This window comes from Anser brachyrhynchus, assembly GCF_964034855.1.
Source record: "Anser brachyrhynchus genome assembly, chromosome: 1".
NCBI classification, from domain to species: domain Eukaryota; kingdom Metazoa; phylum Chordata; class Aves; order Anseriformes; family Anatidae; genus Anser; species Anser brachyrhynchus.
The window spans coordinates 201,332,204-201,354,755 of record NC_137694.1 but is presented as its reverse complement, the minus strand read 5'-3'; the positions used below and the strand labels follow the sequence as shown (position 1 = coordinate 201,354,755).

General features: G+C 42.5%; 1 protein-coding gene across 20 annotated transcripts in view; it reads left to right on the top strand.

The window, feature by feature from the left end:
- Positions 1-22,552, top strand: part of FAT3 (FAT atypical cadherin 3) — a 426,083-nt gene that overhangs the window by 396,797 nt on the left and 6,734 nt on the right. For 13 of the 20 annotated variants that reach the window (XM_080567237.1, XM_080567235.1, XM_080567238.1 and 10 more), the window contains 6 exons: positions 2,027-2,495; positions 12,163-12,316; positions 13,441-14,096; positions 15,621-15,734; positions 19,586-19,645; positions 22,031-22,066. In XM_080567237.1, coding sequence (XP_080423363.1) covers positions 2,027-2,495; positions 12,163-12,316; positions 13,441-14,096; positions 15,621-15,734; positions 19,586-19,645; positions 22,031-22,066 — 1,489 coding nt within the window. The remainder of the gene's footprint in view (positions 1-2,026; positions 2,496-12,162; positions 12,317-13,440; positions 14,097-15,620; positions 15,735-19,585; positions 19,646-22,030; positions 22,067-22,552) is intronic. The other 7 variants (XM_080567230.1, XM_080567226.1, XM_080567223.1 and 4 more) reach the window with 6 other exon arrangements.

The window sequence follows — 22,552 nt, the reverse complement described above, 5'->3', positions numbered from 1 at the left end:
TGATGAATTTTACTTTTAGACCCTCCCTATCGGGGGGGGGGGGGGGGGGGGGGAAGGGCTGTATTATTTTACAATTAATGCATGGGCAGATTAAATGGGAAGCACATCTACGTCCCATTCCCCTCCAGCACTCCAGCTTGCCCATTGCCTAGCACTCATTAGCCACATTCCCTTTATAGCCACCCTCCTGGATGAGGGGCGTAAGTGAGAAATCATAGACTCATAAAATAGAATCATACAATAATAGAACAGTTTGGGTTAGAATGGACCCTTAAAGATCTACTCCAAACCCCTGCCATAGGCGGGCAGAGATCTTTCACTAGACCAGGTCACTCAAAGCCCTGTCCAACCTGACCTGAAACGCTTGCAAGGATGGGGCATCCACAACTTCTCGAGGCAACCTGTTCCAGTGTGTCAGTCGTAACAAATCGCATCAGTTTCTCTAAAGCCATGAAGCCAGCATAAACACGAGGAAAGGAGGAATATTGGAAGCCATCTTATGTGATGTATATGCAGAGCAGATAGTATAGCCTCCCTGGAAAATAACTGACTTCTGGCCAACCAGAAATTTAGAATTAGAACTGGAACTAGAATAGCTCAGTTGGAAGGGACCTGTGCAGGTCATCAAGTCCAAGTATCTGACCACTTCAGGGCAAAACAAAAGATAAGTTGAGGGCATTATACAAATGTCTCTTGAACACTGACAGGCATGGGACATCAGCCAGCCTTCTCTATCCCGACCAGTAGGTCCAGGAGGGCACCTTTCCTCGTTGGCTCACTAAGTGCTTGTGTCAGGAAGTTATCTCCAACATGCTTTAGGCATTTCCCAGGCTTGCTGGTCACAGCAGTATGATATTTCCAGCGTATGGCTTTGAAGTAAGAATCTTCCATAAGGATGAGGGCAACTGATCCAGAGATTTCCCCTAATTGCCTATAGGATGGCTCATCTGTGCCATCATGCTGGGTGGGCGGTCAGTAGTAGATATACAGGACGAAATCTGCTTTGCTGTCTGTCCCCGTAACCCTCACCCAGGGGCTCTCTGCTACATCATCCCCAAGACAAGGGCTGTACGGTCACATCTCTCCTTTTTGGACAACGTGACACCTCCACCTTGCCTGCCCTGCCTGTCCCTCCTGAACAGCACTCCAGTTGTGGGACTCATCCCACCAAGTCCCACTGACAGCAATGGTATCATAGCTCTGGGAAAGGACCAAAGCTTCCAGTTCGTCCCATTCATTCCTCATACTGTGTGTGTTGGTATACAAGCATTTTGGATGTGCTCCTGAACCCTCAGTGCTCCCTGGAGCATCATAAATGCTCCTGTTAGCCTTGCCACCCTCAGGCAGTGCTGCACCAGCCCTTGGCTTAACCTCAGTGTTCCTAATGGTATCCCCTTCCCCTATCTGTATCACTGTTACCCTTCGAGGTGCTGAACTTAGGCACAAACGCACGCCTTGCTGAGATGCTCCAAAAGGTTACAGAGTCACAGGATGTATGTGTGACCAGAGCACATAACATCCACAACTGACAGCAGTGATCATTGACTTTATCTCTCTCCGTCAGAGGTGGCTGCTTGCCCTGAGGCACTGTCTGGTAGCATCAACCACCGGCAGCACAATCGCAGCACACAGGTGGACAGCAGGTGGACAGCAGGACTTGCTCAGAGAAGCACAACGGCATAGCAGCAGCGCAGCAGCAGAACAGGAGTCCTGTGGTCCATGCCCTGTTCAGTGAGACACCCTGGGCTCCCAGTCATCCCATGTGTTATGCAGCTAGATTTCTATATTTTCTTCATATTTTCAGTTTGCCTAAGGCTTTTGGTGAATACCAAGTAGCAATACTTACTACTGTGTGTTTATTGCTGATGATAAAGGCACAGCTTCTTGCTATTTCAGCGTCATGTAGGAGACATTTTTAGCACTGTACAGAGACTGGAAATCCTCTGTTTTTGCAGATTCTCTCTGAGAGCGTATTACGAGACATCTGAGTGTCTGAAGCGCTTTGATTTCTGTTGTCCTCCTGCAGATTGTGGATGGCAAACTCTGGTTCCAGTTGGACTGCGGGAGTGGCCCGGGAATCCTGGGGATTTCTGGCAGGGCCGTCAACGACGGAAGCTGGCATTCTGTCTTCCTGGAGCTGAATCGCAATTTCACAAGCTTGTCCCTGGACGACAGCTACGTGGAGCGCCGCAAAGCCCCCCTCTACTTCCAGACTCTCAGCACGGATAGCTCCGTCTATTTCGGAGCCCAGGTCCAAGTGGATAACGTCCGCAGCCTGACCGACAAGAGAACGACGCAGGTCTTGAGCGGCTTTCAGGGCTGCCTGGATTCAGTCGTCCTAAATAACAACGAGCTGCCGCTCCAAAACAAACGCAGCAGCTTTGCAGAAGTGGTTGGCCTGACCGAATTAAAGCTTGGCTGTGTCCTCTACCCCGACGCCTGCGAGAGGCATCCCTGCCAGAACGGCGGCACCTGTACCAGCGTGCCATCTGGTGGTAAATATTTTGCATTACTTTATGGGTTTTCCCCATCGTTTTCCCCCACAATTTATTGTCGGAGATGGTTTTACGCAGCAGCATGTTTGGAAAAAAAAAAAAAATCTCATGAACTCTATAAAACTCTGATGGATATTGCAAATTGTGTAAAAGCTGTTTGCTCTATAAATAAGGGTGAAACTGTGCCCCTTCTCATTGCATTAGTATTCCAGGAGGAAATTGATTTATTGGCTGTTAGGATAATCCTATTTCTATAGAAACCAATAGAATTACAATTACTGTAATGCTCAGCTGGATTTTTCAGGATCCATTTACAGCATCGAAGGTTGTACACGAAGATGGTGATTTCGAACGTCCATCACAGATGCAGCGGTACCGTTGCCCTTCTCTGTTTCTGAAGCTGTCAGAAATAATTACGGAGCTGTCTACAAACACCTTTTGTGACTACGTAATTTGATTCCATGTCTGCATGTAGAAGAGAGAGTCCGCACTATTATAAACCCCCAGAAGTATATTTTACAGCTTCCTTGGAGGCCTGAGTGCTTCAAGGTCTGCGTAATACCAAAGTTTATAGGGCATTGATTTAAACGGTGCTCACGTTAGGGTTTACTGTCCAGTGGTTATACAGTGACTTGTGTGATTTGGTGGTAGTAACTTACTACCTAGTAATCTAGTGCACAAGGTACCCTGACCATAAGAATATCGTAGTAGGAAAAAAGCAAATGGCATACATACAGGGCCTTTTTTGTAGGGCTCTTCTATCTCTGCAGTGTACAGCTTTCCCATCCAGTTTTCTGTGCTGTATTAGCAGAAAGCATTATTCACCTTTTCTGGCAAACTAAAAATCTGCCACTGTGAGCTGACAAGATCTGAGGTTCCCCTTGTCCTGGCAAGGACATTTTCCAGTCCAGAAAGGAGGATGCTTAACAGGGAGGTCTTCTGCAAGCAGAGAGCTTTCCATTCACTTATTGTTAGTGGTTTGGTTCATGTTTCCCTAGGGAAAATCCTGCTAGCCTTTTTTTATGGACCATCTAACCACTGTCTAGGGCTTTCTGCTTAACTGTGTCCATGCAGTTCCCTCATACCCGTAAATGTAATTTCTGCTTTTCATTGTTTTCAGCCTCACTCTCATATTTCCCTCCTAGTTCCCCCAGGAGTAGGTAGTTTTCTGCACTCTCTAGCTCATTTTCTTGGTTGAGAGTTTGGCTGTTACTTCAGAATGTCTTTGAAACCTGCACACCTGGAGGAAGCTGCAGGACACATTCCCTGTCCTCCCCATGCAGCCTCATGCTGGCACCAGGGTCTTCTAAAGTCTTCCCAACCCCTCACCGAGACTAAGATTTTCCGTGCCCAACCTGTGTGGTGCTTTTAATTAGGGTATTTTTGTGAAGGTGCTGTTCACAGAACTGTTTTTGTTGGTTATTTATTAATTTACTCATTTATTTATTTATTCCTAAACTTCAGAAACTTCCTAAGCCTTAAGCCTCAAGGCTGAAATCTGGTGAGCAAAACTGACTGTCAGACATAAGTTTTCTGTCCTTATATAGTAAGCCCCAGCAGTGTGGATTTCTGATGCTGAGGTCTCAGCTAGCATCCCCTCTGGATCCCTGGCTTCGATTCAGGTGTGTCTTCTCCTACTAGCATTTACTTTCGTTGTCCTCCATAGTTAGTTGATTTTGTGGCTCTGACACTTCTACCTTAAGAAACCCTGGGCTATATACAGTTCATGGCTGTCCTCACTATTTTAGTAAAAAAAAAATAAATATATATATGCATACATTTATGCCTGTCCTCAACTCCAACAGTACATAGATGCCAATGAGCTTGTATCTCCCTCCAAAAATTAAATAGTGCACTTCAGTGGAGGAGTTTGCACTTAGCGGAGGAGCTGGATTTTGCTTCTGCAGAGCACGGGGTGAAGTCACGGAGTTTCCTGGGATGTCTTGTGCAGCCATAGGCAGAAGGGGTCCACAGCTCATCTGGGATTTATTTGCAGTTTGGCCCAGTGAGCACTTCTGCCTGCTAAATGCTAAAGGCTGGGCTCATGCCCTGCCTTGGGTTGTAGTGAGCAGGGTGAAGGGTGCATCAGGGGTGCCATCAATGTTGCTGTCGGTGGATGGAGATGTGCAGACAGGTGGGAGCAATGAGACACAGGGCTGTGCAGCACAAGGATGGATGCTGCTGCTTGCTTTTGCCATTATAGGTCTTTATTTACTGAGGGAAGGTAAGAAAAAGAGAGCTGCACAACAAGGGCAAAAGAAATTCATCCTGAGGAAGAAGGATGCTGCGGCCACTGACAGAATTATTTAAAAACTATGTAAATCCCTAGGAAATGGATCTGTAATATGTATATGGACATAACACAGCTTTGATTCAGACTCCATGCTTAATAAATGAGGTTAACCATTCCCTAAGTTAGCATCCTAGGAAGCACGAGAACAACTCCTTCTATTGATTTTATTTAAGCCTATTTACAGTATTGCTCAACGATCTCGTGATGAGTAAATTGAAACCTTTCTAATGAACTGCTTCACAGCAATTGTGTGTGCTTTTTTCCCAGCTCCCTGTGCATGCCAATTCACACTGAGGGGAGCAGTGGGGTGGGGAGAAACCAGTGGCTCTGAAGGTTGGACCCATTTTATTACTGGAATGGCACGCACAGTTTTCTTGTCAACATAACTCGCTGCTGGAATGCAAACGCAGAGCTGATTTAACTTGCCTGCCTTCCTGCCTCGGTGAGGGGGCATGTGCCCTGTGGGGATGTTTCAGCTGCCTGCCGTTCAAAAATCTGTTTGCTGTTTTTACTGCCTCAGCAGCGTATGTAAATACGGGATTGTTATAAAGCCATAATTCCAGCGCAATGGGCCCTGACTGTACATCGGTGGTTCTGTAGCCCAGCCCCATCAGGAAAAGTCATGGGCAGTTTTTGTTTGTTTTTTTTTTTTCCACCAGGCAAAACAATTCTGCTGCTAGTGTCCTCCATGCACAAAAAGACCATGTAATTAAATTCCTTAGAGCGGAGAGCCCAACAGCACTGCAAACGCTAGTTACGGAGCCACAAATTGCAGTGTGCATTTAAGAATCGCCAGACATTGTGTTCGCTGACATAGACACTAGCAAATGGATTTCATTTAAAATAGAATAAAAGTGTAATAAATCTTCATTTTTTTATCTTAAGAAAGGAAACGAAAGCTTTTTGGGAGAGGAAACATTAAAAATACACTGTGCAAGCAAAGTCACATTTCCAGTCCCAGGGCATTCAGTAGCATCAAGATCTCTTTACTAATACTAATATCACTAATATGATATTTTCTTCCTATTAGCATTTCTGGAGAATAATGGTCCTTTGGAATAATAATAGGATTTATTTTAATAAATGAATTCTTTAATATGAATTTTACGGAGCAGATTTCATATGCTGTTAACATCCTTTTTCTTAAAAAAAAAAAACACCCTACTGTGCTTTACAAGGAAATTAAGAGAGAGAAAAAGAAAGCACATATTTGTAGCTAACTTTAAAGAAAACAGTCAAGTAAAGGTTATCCAACATTGTAACATGAAAGTTGCTGGCTGCACGCCAGAAATCAAAGGGGCCGTGTCTAATTTACACACAATTTGCATAAATTGATCATCTAAAATGCAAACTCAGTAATAGTACTCCTGTTGTGAGTTCTTCCTTTCAGTGTAAATGCCTACTGTCCTGTTCCCCGTTAATAAAAAGCTGCCTCTGATTGCTTCTTAGTTCATGCTGCAGCTATGGGAATAGGGTAATATTATGGCCCTGTTTTGGGAATTGCTAAAGTGGTGCTTTGTATGCACGAGGAGTGTGAACATATGGAACAGGACGACAAGATGGGGATCTTAGCGTGCAGGAGGATGCATAGATAGCTCAGATGCTCTGAGACATTGCTGGGAGCGCAGAAGACCTTCTCTGCTTCCAAAATCTGGTTTCTGGACCACCAGAAAGTGGCCATGACAGGAACCTCAGCTTGCACTCATGTGTTTCCACAAGTCTGAATTAAGTCCCGTGGCAGCAGTGGATGTCGAGCGCTATCTCTGTTTAAAACTGAGACAGGGTACAGTGTGTCCTGGGACCCCACGGGGACATCTCATGCATGCTTAAAAGGGCCTGGGAAAGGGGGAAAAGCACTCAACGAAGGAAAAGCACTCAGCTAACAACCAGGAGAATCCCAGCAGAAGGAGACTTCAGCTTTAGTATAGTTTTCTTGGAGCCATTGGAAACCACAACCCTGAAATATAGACCACATTCTTCCAGATTTTTAGTCTCTGCCCTTAAGTATGGGTCAGTAAAGCTATTTTTAAAGAAAGCTGTTAGCGTTTTGAAACCTGACAAACTGCCTCGCGTTCCTTAACGACTTGGCTCTTTGGACTGAAATTTCCCAAGAAAATTCAACCAAGTGTTTAAAGTGTGGTTAGGCTATAAGCTGCTGAATTCGAGGTCTTAAAATGGGAAATGTCACACAACCTTAATAATAGAGTGGCATTACTAGTTCTGCCAATAGTAAGTGTATGTTTATCTGCTTGAATAACAACATGAGCAATCACAGCAATAGAAAGCTTTACTGTAATCAAATCTGAATACTGAGCCAAGCTTTCCAACCACAGAGAAAAACCTCGTACTTGAAAAGCCTACAATTAGAAGTATAGTTACTTCCTTTTAATGTGATCAGTCCTGTATACATCTGGCTTTGATTGAAGTAAACAGCTTATATGAGTAGGCAATTTTATTTGAATAGGAAGCATTTGAGCAAAAATGTCAAGCAAGTCAAGGACTGTGGGCAGAGAGTAAGGACAGAAAGTCACTGCTTTTCCTTCTCCTCATTTTTTCTTCCTTCCTTTTATTTTTTTATGAACAGAGTTAAAATCCAATGGGAGGAAAAATGCAGCTTGGTAACTAGGTGGTGATTTTAATACATTTTAAAGTTAGTTGGCAACATCAACCACACGGGTGTTTTTGAGGTCTAGGTAGTTGGTAATAATGACATCAGGGGAAAATGGGTGGTTTACTGCCATAGCTGTGAATTCACCAGCTCTCTCTTCTGGGTGTCTCTTTCACACGAGCACAAACAATCCAATACGCTGTAACGTGAGTGAGTACCAAATGTGTGTCAGTTCATTTTTAAAGGCTTTCACATATTCTCGATTATTTCAATCTTATTTATAGCTATACTTTTAGACATCTGGATTTAGATTCACAGTTTCAAAGCAAATACACACCAATCCTCTCATAGAAAACACCAGTTCAGCATAGGCTGAGGCTCATTTTCCTACTAAGTTGTAACATAAAGCAATGATCATCTCTTTGAAGACAGTTAAGTTAAATCCAAAGTGGCAGGAATATGTATGGCTGAAGAACACACAGTTCTTGAAGCTGGCCAGGTATATCTCTAAACACACCAAAACATAAATGTTGTGAAAGAGGGTTTTCACCTTCAGCTTTCTCATCAGTTAACTCACCGCAAGACACTATGTGAGCAGGGCCAAGGGTAGGCCTGTTTCTTGACATTAAGTTTGTCAGGTCTAGCAGCACAGCAGGAGAAGAAACTACATGGGGAGATCAAATGCAAAAGCGAATGCACGTAACAAATAAAAGCCAGCTCCTCTTGCATGTGATAGATAGAAAGAGAAGCATACACATGTTCAAAAAAAGAATTGGCAGCAGTTAGGAGCGTCCTCTTCAATAAAGCCAAGTAAACCTGAGGATAGACAGACATTCAGATGCTCAGGCTGGGAATTCTACCAACAGAGATGTTCGCTGCATAACAGCATCCCATCTGCTGATGGCACGGTGCCTGCCTTTTGCCACTGTTGCTGCTTACCAAGTGCCAAGCAAACATAGGTATAGACAGGAAGCCTGTGTGGTGTCCTCACGTTCAGCTTGTTGCTCTTCAGTAACGTCTGAGCTGAAAAAGCCCTTTTCTTCTTGACTAAATGACTGAAAAGGGACACACCAAGAAGTCAAGAAGAGAAGCTGCTGGAGTCAGAGGATGTGACACAGCTACTTGGGGGGGGGGGGGGGGGGGGGGCTCAGATTAGTTGAAGGAGCATGAGAGAAACCTAATAAAACAAACAGAATGCCTAAGACTATATCTAGGCAGTAGAGGGGTATGTCTGTGTAAGTGTTGGGCAGTAGTGTTGCTCATTGCTTGTGGTTCCTTATAGGTCAGCTGTTGGTACAGGCTGCTGTGGCACACGCTGGGGGGCATTGGTCCTACCCTAGCACATGTGTTTGTCAGAGCTTTCTGTCTTTCCCTTCTGGTTCCCTCTGAAGTCATACAGTTGTGACAGCATGAGATTTGCTGCCTTGGAGAATGCGTATCAACGTTTTTCAGCATCAGTATGCAAAATGAAATATTCATATTTCTTGGAGGGAACCCAGACGGATTGTATGATCTTAAATGTTGATGAATTTCCAAAATTTCCAGTGCCTTCACTGTGAAGAGGAGAAAGCCCTAGATTTCTTGAAAGAGTAATGTACTTTTTGGACTGAGAGGACAGGGGCACTTAGCCTTTTCTTCAGCTGTGTTGTCCTTGGACATGGGAAGTTTGCTTATTATTCTTGCATTAAACAGATGGGAAGAAATACATGATACATTGCCTGGATATTAAAATAAAAATATAATAAAAATTCTTTGTTAGACCTAGGATGCAGTCCTGACCAAAAAGGTTTTATTTAGGATTGCACTTTGTCCACGGCCATGTGGCCACAATGTGCAGCACCAGGCAAAATTACAGCCTCTGCCGAGAGGTTTGGAAAAGCATAAAAGGTCTGGCAAGTCTGCTGGCCGAGTCAACCCATGCTGTGAACTGAGCCATCGTATCGGCTCTTCGCTTCCCTACTCCATGGATTTGGACATATGCTTTGCTGTGCTGGAGCTCTCCCGGATGAATGCCTTGCAGCTCTGAGTGTGTGTCATGGGAAAGTTCAGTGTCTTTTGCCAGTGGCTCAGCATTGGGAGGTGTATGGCAGCGCTTCTAAAAGGAAGAAAAGTCGGTGATAAATATTGTAATTTAACACTGCCTTGTTTTATTGCCTCTTTATTCCTAGCTTTGTTGCCTTTTTATTACTAACTTTGATCCCTAGACTTAGAATCCATGCTGAATATTTCAGCCTTCGAATATCTGACTGCGTTGCACTATCATTAAATCAACTTCAGTCAAGAATGTTGGCTTTCGTAAGCAGACTATTCATTTCAGTTTTGTTCATACATCACCCAGTAGAGCTCTGACCCATCTGGAGCATTCACTTTTATCTCCTCTTGATAAAAAATGCTAACTGAAGTTAGTGCATCTCTATTATAAACAATAGACGATGATAATAATGAATAAGTCCATCTTCCTTTTATACTTAATTGGAAAAAGGATTTTTTTTAAATCAAATTCTCGGGTTGCTTGCAGTGAATAAATGTAACAGAACGTGTTACAGGATGACAACCCAGAACTTAAGTAAGTGCAGCTGAAATGAATAAAAAAGGTGAAAAGAGTGATTTGAAGGCTTTGTCTTTCTACTGACTGCCAACTAGCAACATGGGTGCAGAAAGCTGTTTTCTAAAGTCACTTTAAAGTTTTATAGTTTTAAAATGTCAGTTAACAAATAGAAGAACAAATCTATTCTGCTATTGCATAAGGCAACAAACAACATTTTCATTTCACTTAAACTCACTGAGACCATAAAAATATACAAACATTACTGTAAATTTTTGAACCATAGATGTCACTATTCAGTCATAAAAAGTAGCACTGAAACAGCCTTACTTATTCATGTTATGATTTCTACCTCAGGCATTTCTAGATCTGGTATTTTACCAACTAATTCTGAACCTTTTGTAAGGGTGGCATCAAAATGTGATGCCTGCTGCAGTCACAATTTTGTTCTTCAGTCCCATCTCTCTACAGGTCCAGAAAGCTGTTGGCATTGTCTGGGTGAGATGTGTATAAAACACCAAAAATAATCCTGTCTTTCTTGTGCTGTCCAAAACACAATTTCCGGGAATCCTTAAAGTGGAATTGTTTCTTTTCTTAATTCTGCAACTTTAAAACAGCAGTGCTTCTATTTTTATTTTATTTTATTTTATTTTTTGTAGCATGACAATGAAACAACATGATATTTGAGTATCTATTTCTTATATCTTCAGTTAGATGGGGTTGGACTCTTGACTGAATAAGCCAGTAAATCTGGTTCCAAGTTTGTTCTCTGAAGCTGTCCTCATGAAAGAATTCAATTAGGGTGACCGAGCAGGGTGAATTGAACTGGATAGGACATAAAAGATGTGTGAGTCCTAATTCAGAATTACTTTTGCCTCATACCATCACTGGGCTTCTCTGCACTGTTTCTGTGAAATTCTCTTCCTCGTAACTGTGCCAGAAACTCCTGCCTTGTTTCCTAGAACTGGGAGAATGCATATATATATATATTTCAAATGTGTAGATATAAGGATTTTTTTTAAAAAATATGTTTAAAAATCTCGCCACTGTGACACAGTATTTCAGGTATACCAGCTTTATCTCCTGTAATTTTGACATTGAATTGAGCTGCATTGAACCATTTCAGCTCTAGGTCCAACAGTATTAATGGCAGGAAGATTCCTTGTTACAGGTGCTTAATACACCATTTTCAGTTGCTTTGGTTTGAGAATCCCGTAACTGAAGATTGCCTACGCATTGGTTTGGGACACTTAGATTTTGAAAGTAGTTGTTCCTTGCTCTTTTCAAGTGAAAAAGCACTCAGATTTCAATATCCAGTTCACAACATAAAGACATGCATTGTCTCACTGGATTTCTTTATGACCTTAAATAAGGTTCTTATCAATATCATTGTGCCATATGAAGTCACAAGGGAAAAAAAAAAAAAAAAAGATTGACGTTTGATACTTGGGGTAGAACTGATGGTTTCAAGAACTGTTTCTGAGTGATGTTGCTCTCTGCAAGAAGCATGGAAGAAAGACTTTGATCCTCTGTAGAGTCCCCCTCCACTTGAGTGGTGCTACACATGATTTATTGCAGCTAGTGATTAATCAGTCTCTTAATAGCACACACGGCACCTAATCAGCTCTGATTAGAGGTGGTGTTGCCCAGTTCAGCTGGTGTTGTGAAGTTTATAGTTCATGCCTGGGTGATGCACCTTATGAAAGCATTAAGTATCACTATCAAGTGTTTTATTATTGCTGTCACATCCCTGCTGTGTTGTCCTTGTAAAAGGCAGATGTAGAAGAGCTCTCAGCTCATGTGTTTGATCTTTGATGGAGCCCCAAAAGAAGTGTCGGCTGCTACTATTGAAAAATATGGTCTTTTGTTTCAAAAAAAGTGGGAGATATATCGCTGATCCAGAATATTTACCACAACCAAGGTTGTTCACAGAGGACATTTATCCTTACCTGAATGATGTTCAGAATAGTTTGGGCTGCACTGATTCCTTTGGTCCCTGTTTGTAGAAATAAGCTCCAATTGCTCAGACATCTGAGATAAGCAAATGCTCTACTGAAATTAGTGTGGACCATGGAGATGTACCAGAATGTCTATAAACATCCTCTTTGCCCCCCAGGACAATATTTTTTTTTGGAGAAAATTAGCCAAATGGATTCCCTTGCTTCTAGATAGATACAGCGGTGGGCTTCTGATATATTTCTTTGTGTCCCTCACCTCCCAGGCTACCAGTGCAATTGCCTCTCCCAGTTTACTGGAAGAAATTGTGAATCAGAGATCACAGCCTGCTTCCCAAATCCCTGCCGGAATGGAGGCTCATGCGATCCCATTGGCAATGCTTTCATCTGCAACTGCAAGAATGGCCTGACTGGAGTAACGTAAGTAAACTTTTCCACATGGGCAATGGGAGCATCTCAGTTCACTGGTGGGATTTATTTTTTGATTAGTCATTTTGTACTCAACTAAGGGACATGGTTTAGTGATGGGACTCAGTAGGTCGGGTTGATGGTTAGACTTGATAATCTTGAAGGTCTTTTCTAACCTAGACAATTCTTTGATTCCCCTGCAAAAAGAACAACCCCAAAGTCAGTGCTTATATCAAGTGCAAACTAAAGAGAGATGAGAAATCCATGAGGTTTCTGAACTTGGCTGCAAAGTTTTGTTTCAGGCTATGATCTTCAAATGGTTTTCAATGATGTGGACACCTAACTGTTAGAGGCTTTTTGAGAAATCCATTAAAGTCTGTGGAATCTGATGTGTAATTTTTTTTTTAATGGATCAATTTCAGTCACCTTAGACCTAGCATAAAAGCCTAATTTATTGCATTCATTTTTTAAATTCAAGCCTTGATCATATATATACTTGATGTAGAAACAAAAAATCCTCTGACCTACTTCCTGCTTTTTTCTTCTGCTTTGTCTGTTTGGACTTTTTGTTTTCTTTTGCCTTTTTGTTGATCGCTTGTTCTTCTCCCCACTTCTCTCTGTTTAGGGTTCCTGTATTTTTTCTTCCCACTTCTCTAACATTTGCTCATTTTATCCCCAGTCCTAAATAAATTCTAGAAGTCAGTATATCCTCCTCTCCTCTCAAATTAGTAGTCTCTGAATATTTTTACTACATTTTTTCTCAACTCTGTTTTCTCCTTGAATCCCCCTGATATTTATATTGAATTCCATCCTATGGTCCAAAAATGATATAAAAGTTCTGATATTTTCTATTACGTTCTGTGAGGATATTATTAGGATCAAGGAGCCTTTTCCTATCAGATGTTTTAAACTCTTATTTCCTTCTTGACATTTTCATTTTATTGTCTTAAAAAGCCATGGAATAGCTGCAGAAAAATTTAAATACCATTAAATAATATGATAATAATATGATAATTTGCCAAGCACCAGCAGGTTGTTCACTGTAGTTGTACCACTTTGAGAAGATAAGACACCACTTATAAGCTGGGCTGTTTGCTAAGTGTTCTCCAAACCCTATGTTCTTTTCTTCTTTTAAGGTGTGAAGAAGATATCAATGAGTGTGAAAGGGAAGAATGTGAAAATGGTGGCTCCTGTGTCAACATATTTGGTTCATTTCTGTGTAACTGCACGCCTGGTTATGTGGGACAATACTGTGGTCTTCGCCCTGTGGTGGTTCCCAATATACAAGCTGGGCATTCATACGTCGGCAAGGAGGAGCTGATAGGAATAGCTGTGGTCCTGTTTGTCATATTTGTGTTGATCGTCCTCTTTATCATTTTTCGCAAGAAAGTGTTCAGGAAGAACTACTCCCGCAATAACATCACGCTTGTACAGGATCCAGCCACTGCCGCCCTGCTCAACAAGAGCAATGGCATCCAGTTCAAGAACATCAGGAACAGCGGAGACAGCAGGAACATCTACCAAGAGGTTGGGCCTCCACAGGTGCCCGTGAGGCCAATGGCCTATACCCCGTGCTTCCAGAGTGACTCACGGAATAACCTGGACAAGATAGTGGATGGGCTTGGTGTGGAGCACCAGGAGATGACGACGTTTCATCCCGAGTCCCCTCGAATCCTGACAGCCAGGCGGGGTGTCGTGGTGTGCAGCGTGGCTCCCAACTTGCCCACCGTGTCTCCCTGTCGCTCCGACTGTGACTCCATCAGGAAGAGCACGTGGGATGCTGGGACGGAAAGTAAGTAGCACTGCATGATGTCCTCATTCTTCCCCACCATAGCTAGGGGTCACTCTCAGGGTGCAGCTGGTAGAGCAGCACAGCTACACTTAATGCTCTATCCTGAAGGCTAACAAACTTCAAATTGTTATATTTCTCAAAGAAGGGATTTGGTTTATTTTAGAGATGTTTGCTTTAGCAGAGCAGGAGGTTTCTTTTCTTAGCCATGTTTCCTCTTTTTAGTAATATTTCCTAGTAAGCGTTCAACCCCGTTGCAACACAACTTTGATCAAAATAGTCAACTAAAACTCCATGATCTAGGAACTTTTTTAGCCCCATTGTTTTAGGGAATGAGAACAGATAATAGAGAGAGAAACCTAGTACTGCCTCATATCCAACCTGCACGTTTTCATCTAAGGCAGCACATTGGCCAAGGTCTTCTAGTGAAAAAATGGAACAATTTTCATTCCTTCAGGCTGTATTTCACAATTGTGTTGTGGTTGACCTTTTTAGCCATTATAGTTCTGCTGATTGAAAGTATCAGCACGTAAGCCTCCATACGTGCTCTGTTCTGTATTCTCTTGGGTGCTCTTGCCACTGACGCTTCTGGTATCTGCATGAATTTCTGCACAGCATGATGCCACACCATGGGGATGGACCTCAGCTGTCAACGAGTGGAATCAGTGCAGCTTCATTACTGCAGCACTCACTCCATCGACTATATACCCTGCTTCTCAGCAGGAGCAAATCAGCTGTTACTATATGCAGGTGCCCCATGCTGGGTAGAAATACCTACAGGTAGCAGGTGGAGAGCTGTACTTATGTGGATTGACTGTTTGCAGCACCTGAGTGTGTTCATTCATAATTAACTAACACATCTGTCTCTCAGTGCTTACTGTGAATGATATGTTTTCCTTGTTATCACTCACAGAATGTGTATTTGAATGTCTGTATTTAATTACATGTGAACTTATACCACAGGCTGCAGTTACATTTCTGAACTGTAGAAGAGTTGTCAAGACTGAATGTCCTTGATGAAAAACAATGTAAATTGTAGCATAATCTACTCTACATCAATGGTGGATCCAAGGGCCACTGATGTAAATAAAAAGATGCCCAATAACTTTTCTGAGCTTTGAGTGAGCCTATAAAAAGGCTCTTAAGTTAGGAAATGGACAGTAAAGATAAATGCAACTGTAATCTCTTGTATAAGATGTTTATACCACATTTTTAGTCATCGTTTTCTTTGCCACTGAGACTACATGGTATCAAAAGCATCTGAATACAGATGTTTATTCCTAGATTATGATGGTGTTAGCTACTCAAGAGACTCTTTGGGCTTCAAACACTTCAAAAATCTGGGTATCGTCATCAGCTGCCTTCATGACCAATGGGTCAATTCCTCTGTCTGGAGGAAATAATTTTATTCTGACAAAAATAATAGAAAACTACCTGTGGGCAGCATTTAGATGGCTCCGTGGTATAAATAGGCAAATGCTCATACATATAGAGTACCATTGTGCTTTGTTTTTGCTGTCAATGAAGGTAAAGGGGTTGATGACGCTGAAGAAGTGACCTGTTTTGCAGGAAGTAATAAAGGCAGCAACTCTGAAGTACAGTCCCTCAGCTCTTTCCAGTCTGATTCGGGTGATGACAATGGTAAGAAATGATTTTATCTTTATTATGCTGGGGACAAAGGCATTTAACTCTCTTTCTAACATTATTAAAAACAATTAGAAGACATCTGGAAAACCCTTTAATGATTTTGGAAGTCAGAAAGTCCTGGAATCAAACCTTCACTTTGTGGCCATTTTTTAAATTACAGGAATGTAATTAAAATCTTGATTCTTGGAGCTGTTGCATCAGTACCGAGCTTTACAGTAAATCAGTTATGATAGAGCAGGCTTATGTTGCCAAGGTAGAAGTTGACTAATAGGTAGCAAGTTAAGCTGTAGGTTTTCCATCATTTTCCCTCTTGAAAGAGGATGACTTTGATGTTTCATGAGTCAAATGAAAGGAATTTCTCTGCAGTTTGCCAGGTCTCATTCACAGTCCCAACAAAACTCTGCTGGTGCTCAGCACGCAACAATGAGTGGATGGGACAGTCCTTGGTGGCTTGGCCTCTCCCTGGCAATCACAGTTCAGCTAACAATAGAGCACTATTAAATCCTTACTCAGTGCATATTAGTTGCCCCTCTCATGCCCCTACATCATTATCTCAGTGGGTGACGTGGGCAGAGCCATACGCAGCCAGAAAGTGGCATGCAAAGTCAGACCAAACCTTTGTTCCTAAGTCCCATGCATGTTGAGCAGTGGTGCTGAGAAAACCCGTGATGTTTCTGCCAGGGAGGGATGATGGATGTCGGGGAAGACTCATGCAGATACACAGAAAAAGATTAGCACAAAGACATTACACTTAGATTCCTCAGATGCCAGTTAATGAACTGTCAGGAGACTCGGTTCCTCAGTCAAGTCACGCAGCTCTTCCCTAGGTACTCCTGAATGTTGGAAAAAGCACTTAAAGTGAAGGGCACTTGCAGTTCCTTTTGTTTCAGCTGTGACTGAAGCATCATGAATATTTTTGTTAAACTTCTCAGCACTTTTCTGTGCCCCCTCCCCCCCAAAAAAACCTTTTGTGATATTGTTTCTATAATAATTATCCTTGTATTCATTTATTGTACATGGTTACTTTTTATATCCCCCAAATTCTAATAAGGCTTTTCAAGCATCTTATCCTGCCCCCATTTGAGGCAGTGGCACAGTACCCACTGAAATTGAATTGGGCCTTCTGTGCCCGCTCATTTTTCCTGAAACCTACATTGAAAATATGGCCTTTAAAGGTAACAATTCAAGTTCAAGGTCTAAACAAATCAATAACTTCAGAGAGAATGAAGAAAGTAACTTAAATCATCTGAGTCATTTTTCAGAGGTCAATGCAAGACTGCACGTTCTGGCTTTCTTTCAGTGTCGGCTTGGTTTTGCAGTGGAAGAACCTAAAATACAAATACAGGCATAAGTAAGCATATTCACACTCACATAGTTGTACATAGGGGATAATGGATATCCCTCTTGAAACCATAAATTCTTCCCCCTCCTGTCATTTTAATTTTTTCTGCTTCACAGCCCTGCAAAGGTTAAAAGGTTGTCAGTGGAACAGCAGTGAGTACAATTCAGCATTCTGGGAAGGCAGGAGAGGCTGCTCCTTTTCCAGGCTTCTTCCTCCAAAGCTGAGGTCCATGTGGCTAGACAGGGAGGACATGTTTTTGTTGTGCTGCAGTAGAAATGTGCCAACACCATCTTGTGAAACTGGTGATTCACTTCTGACTGGGGAAGCCTGTTTTGCACCAGAGAAGCACTGTGACGCATCCTGCTGAAGGTGTGACCAGCCCTACGTTGTTCAGTTAGTGTCAGGTGCAGGCAACCTCCACCCACCCTCTCCATGTTGCTTGGAGCCTTGTCTTTTTGCATTGAAAAAAAAAATATATACATATATTTTTTTCACCCTGCAAACATTTTGGATGTGATACTGAGCTGGAGTGTACTCTCTCATTTCTACGTCATTTAAATTTCTCAGCTCCCCTAGACTTGCTGAGAGTAATTAATGGTATTCCCTGTAATCAAAAAGCAATATTTTTAATGGTCGCAAAGAAAAATAGTTGCCTGCTCTCAGCAATAATGTTTTGAAAACTCACTTCAAAAGCAAGTTACAGGTCTCCATAATAAGCAATTTGGAAACAGGAGGATGTGGCAAAAGTGGACCTTTAGGTCACCATTTCACTGTCATTGAATTGCTGGTTGTGCTGAGCAGTCCAAGGAACTGCTGTTGATGATGCCAATTTTCCACCCTTGGCAGTGCTGGATTTGGATGTTCTCTTACACTGAACTGCCTGGGGTAGAAGTTTCCCTCCCTTCTCTGCTCAGCTCTCACCAGAGCCATCCCTTAGCTGCCACGAAGACTCTTGTGCTGGGCCTGATTTTTGACCTCTTGTTTTCACACTCTGTTTTCCGTAGCTCCGAGATCCCTGGCAGAAGCACCACCTTTCCTTCTCATGTTACCCATTCCCATTTGGCTGACATTCCCAGTAGTGGAGGGATAGAGAGGTCCTTCTTCTTGGTGGAATTCTTTTTCTTTCCAGCCCTTCCTTGCCTTGTCTCACTCACATCAGCAATATATGGGGAAGCCAGGACTAGGATGGGGCTGCAACCTTACTGCCAAGGCAGTGGTTCCCCCTAGCTCTGACAAGGCTCCTCGTGCATCTTTTGGCTGTTCTCCACCTCTTTTTCCAGCCACACAGCAGCTAATTACATGGTGCCACCAACTTTTCCATAATGTTTATTTGCATTAGCCAATACAAGCCTCCCTCACTTACACGATTACCAGTGCCACTGATGTTATAAACACTCAACAGAGACATAGAACATGGTTTGTTTGGTTTATCAAGGCTCTTTTTGCCAAGCACTCACAAGGACTGAGGAAACTGGATGAGTTACTTGATCCCATGCTCAAAATTTAACACAGTCCCCTGAATGTTCAGCACAGAGTTGAAAGCTGCTATTGCTTTAAGTCTGAGTCTAAGACCTCTATGACCTCTAAGTCTATCGGCTGTGTGAAACAACAATGTATATCTTGCACAACATTTCGGGTCTTCTTCTTAGCCTGTTCCAAAGCAATCAGTTTTCTTCTAGCTGAAGACGTCAGAAAACCCAGTACGCACTGAATGTAATGGGAACTTCCCCTCTGGTTTCACTGGGTTTTATCTCAAGTAGTCAAAGGCAAGGGTGTTAGTTTGTCCAAAATTCAGATCAGCTAGAAGATCAAACACTGTTCTTCTCTGTGTTAAAAGATTGTGTGGCCTATATTAATTATTTCAAGGAAAAAGTATATTTTGGTGAAATAGTTGCTGAGAACACACAAGGCATTTATGAAAATATTCTGTCAAGCAGAGACCTAAATTTGAGCCAAACCTACTTGACTGTGTCCATCTAATTACGGGAGTACTGTATAATGTCCCAGAGGTATTGCATTGCATGGCTCAAACCGTAAATAAGTAAAACATTCCTCTTAGGAAATAGATTAAGCTTAGCACTGTTTCAGATGGTACGTTGGTCTAAAAGATAATGATCCCTCGGAGCACATGGCATGGTCTCTGGAGACCTTTAAGCAAGAATGAATTAGAAATTAGTGTCAGGTAGGCAAGATACTGCTTTGTTTAATTGAATCAGCTGGCCAGTCTGCTTGAATTTATGAGGTGATACACATCGTGCCATATGCCTTTTTGGAAATGCTGGTTTGGAATTTATTACCACTCTGAAAATGTATTGGGTTATCTGAAATGAAATGTCCTGCAACCCACTGCATAAATCATGCACTGGTCGGCAGACTTTTTTCTTCTATGTCAGTTCTGTCTGTTTGAGAGAATTTATTGTGGTAACATATGACATGTGTTTTAAATACTAACCTGAAGCTGTCCTTCCCTTCCCTTTATTTTCTGCTTTCCCACCCCTGCAAGCTTCCATAGTGACTGTCATACAGCTTGTCAACAATGTAGTTGACACTATAGAAAATGAAGGTATTTAATTTTTTTTCTTTCTTGTTATACAACAATGCTTCTTGTTTTCATTGTGAAACACTCCAGCAGAATCTCACTAATCTACACTGACAAGCAAACCTGTGGTGGGGATTGGGATTTGCAAATCAGCATATTCACCAGCAAACCCAAGAACATCAGGGTGGTGTACCAGAAGATATCTATGGGTAACTGGAGGTGGTAGAAAAGGTGTCAAGGCCATCATCATCTTCTGTTCAGTCAATGTTATTGCTTGCTTATTGCCATTGCCTTCAGAGAGAGTAGGATGAGATTGACAATGGAGCCAAGTCACTGAGATTGTCCCATCTACAAAGGATGGGAAACAGAAGATCCAGGAAGGCTGGCTGTAAAGTATCCTGGCTGCAGTAAAGTTGGCTTATGCACTCCATTGGCACTACGTGGAGAGGAGCAAAGTAGTGGAGGGCAGGTAGCTGGATTCTCCCAGCTAATAGTGTCAAACTGATATATAGACATAACTCCACGTATGACACAGCAAGCAGCCTGCCCACCATTGCCCTTCCCCTGGGGTTGCTCTGCCTACTGAATGAGCGTGGCAATATTCAGCTCTGCCATTGGCCCTCTGGGTAATCTTAGACCCATCATGCTACAAGTGGTTTCCCTAACTGTAAAACAGAACATTACAATTTGCCTCTTTGATAAAGCATTGAAGAAATGTGATATACCAAAAATAAATATTAGTTATATTTATTTGTGAAGCATTTATCCTATTCTTGGGAAAATGTCAACTCAGCATCAACTTGGTTATCCACAAGTCCAAAATATAGTCTATAGTGTATTTTCTGATTTTCTGAAGTGTAAGATTGCCATTCTTCTGCCTTTTGTATAAAATGAACTAGCCAAGGTTAACTCAAAAAGAAAGTCCCACTCAAAAAAATAAAAAAAAAAAACTGAAATGAAAGCACAGCCACTGTAATTGTCCCTGCATTCCTAAAGGAAAGCATAAGCAAACACATTGGCTTCCTATCATGCTTTACAAGTCAGAAAAAGCCAACCTGGCAACAATTTCAACAGGCTGTCACTGAAAATGCTTAGCCCACTTCCCCGTTCCTCACATAAGGGTTACTAATCTTGAATGCCCAGCAGCAGAGCTGGTGAAAGCAGTGCACCGTTAGTTGCACAGGGGCTGCGGGTGCATCGCGGTGGGAGGAGGACAGGGCTCCTGCCCCGGGGAGCTGCAGCGGGTGGTGCGAGTCAGCACATTAGTGAGGTTCTCCTGGATCCCGAAACCACGCAGCTCGGAAGGACCCGACGCATCTCGGGTGCAATGTCATTACACTGACTGAAAGACAGCAACATCTGTATCCAGCAGAGAGGAATGACGAAGGAGAAGAGTGGTTAGGGCCGGTTCAGACAGTGCCGCTAAAGCTGCGGTAGCCCTAACCCTCCTCAGCCCAGGCTAATGCAGAGCAGGTAGAAAGCTGCTATCTGGCTAACAAGCTAACAAATAAATCACTGTCACCACGCAGCATATGTGGTGATAAGGAAGGGCAAGAGTGGTGTTAATAGATGGAGGCCTGGAGAATAGCCTTCTCTGACCTCATCTGTGCCAGAGATTAAGGACTGTCATGCCATAAGGTGCTGCTCATCGGACCAGACCTCCTCCAGCAAGGCAGTCCAGAGACCTTGCCCGGTGACTTCTTGCATGAAGCCCAATAACATGTGGCTGAACAAGAGCATCTCATCTAGAAGACGCTGCAGCTTATTCCCCGCTCTTGTCACACAAAACCTCTTTCCTTGCTCTCTCCCCAGCCCCTGCACCCTCTCCATACCGGAATGCCTCCCTCCCCACCAGCTAGCATGGCAGTGCAGGTGGGAGGTGGGTACGGGGTTGCGGGGCATTGTAGCTGACGGCCCCATTAAATGGCTTTGTATTCTATTCTATTCAGGTTCTTATACCGTGCCCATCACCATGGTATCTGAGCCCAGGTGGGCCCAGATTTGTTTGAACCGGCCCTGAGAATGGTAGATTCTTATTTTTCTGTTTCAAAGTGAGAGAGAAATGTACTTTGCAATTATAAACCATAGAGATGGTGGATAGCCCTTTTTGTATTAAGAATTCCGGCTGTAATGTAATTCCATATCTGTTCAGTGAGGGTAGATAATTAAGATATGATAGAAAAGGAATATAATGCACATGACAATCATTTCTTTATGTATGTCTGCATTTGACTGGGCAAGTTTATCTTGTACATTAAAATAAAGAACAATTTAAAATCCTATTAAAATGACACCGAGCCAGCTGTACTTTAGAAATATGCATGCAGAGTTTTGTATTTTCACATGTAAGACTACGCTGGTAACACGCTCAAAGTTACCAGTTTTTACTTTTCACTTTGTATCTAACAGTGTCTGTTATGGATCAAGGACAGAACTACAACAGAGGTGATTTTTCTGAGACCCTTTCTGCCTGTTCAACTGTGCTGGGGTGGGAGGGCACTGACTTGATCTGTTTTTTTCTTGAACTGCTTCACATGTTCTCTTTTGTTTGAATTCTGTCGGGTTGCAAATGCTGCATGAGAATGGCCAGACACTTTTTTTTTTTTATTTCAGGATCCAGTTCTCAGTCTCTTGGTTGATCAGATTGTTTGCTTGCACACTTCCTTTCTTGAGACAAAGTCATTGGAGGTGGAAGGGGAGATTAGATGTTTTATCATAAGCATGCTGCCTTTATTTTTTTTTCAATTAACTGTGAAAAGCATTAATTCAGAGATTTTTGTCATTTTGATTTGTCAGCGTCATGGTTTCTAATACAACCTAGTAACACCCTAAGATGTGAACACGGCCTTAGATTAGCCGTGTTTCATTTCTCTGCTTGTTCGCATTAGCATCATCATGCCATTTCGTCCTCCTCTCCTACCGCTCTGGTCA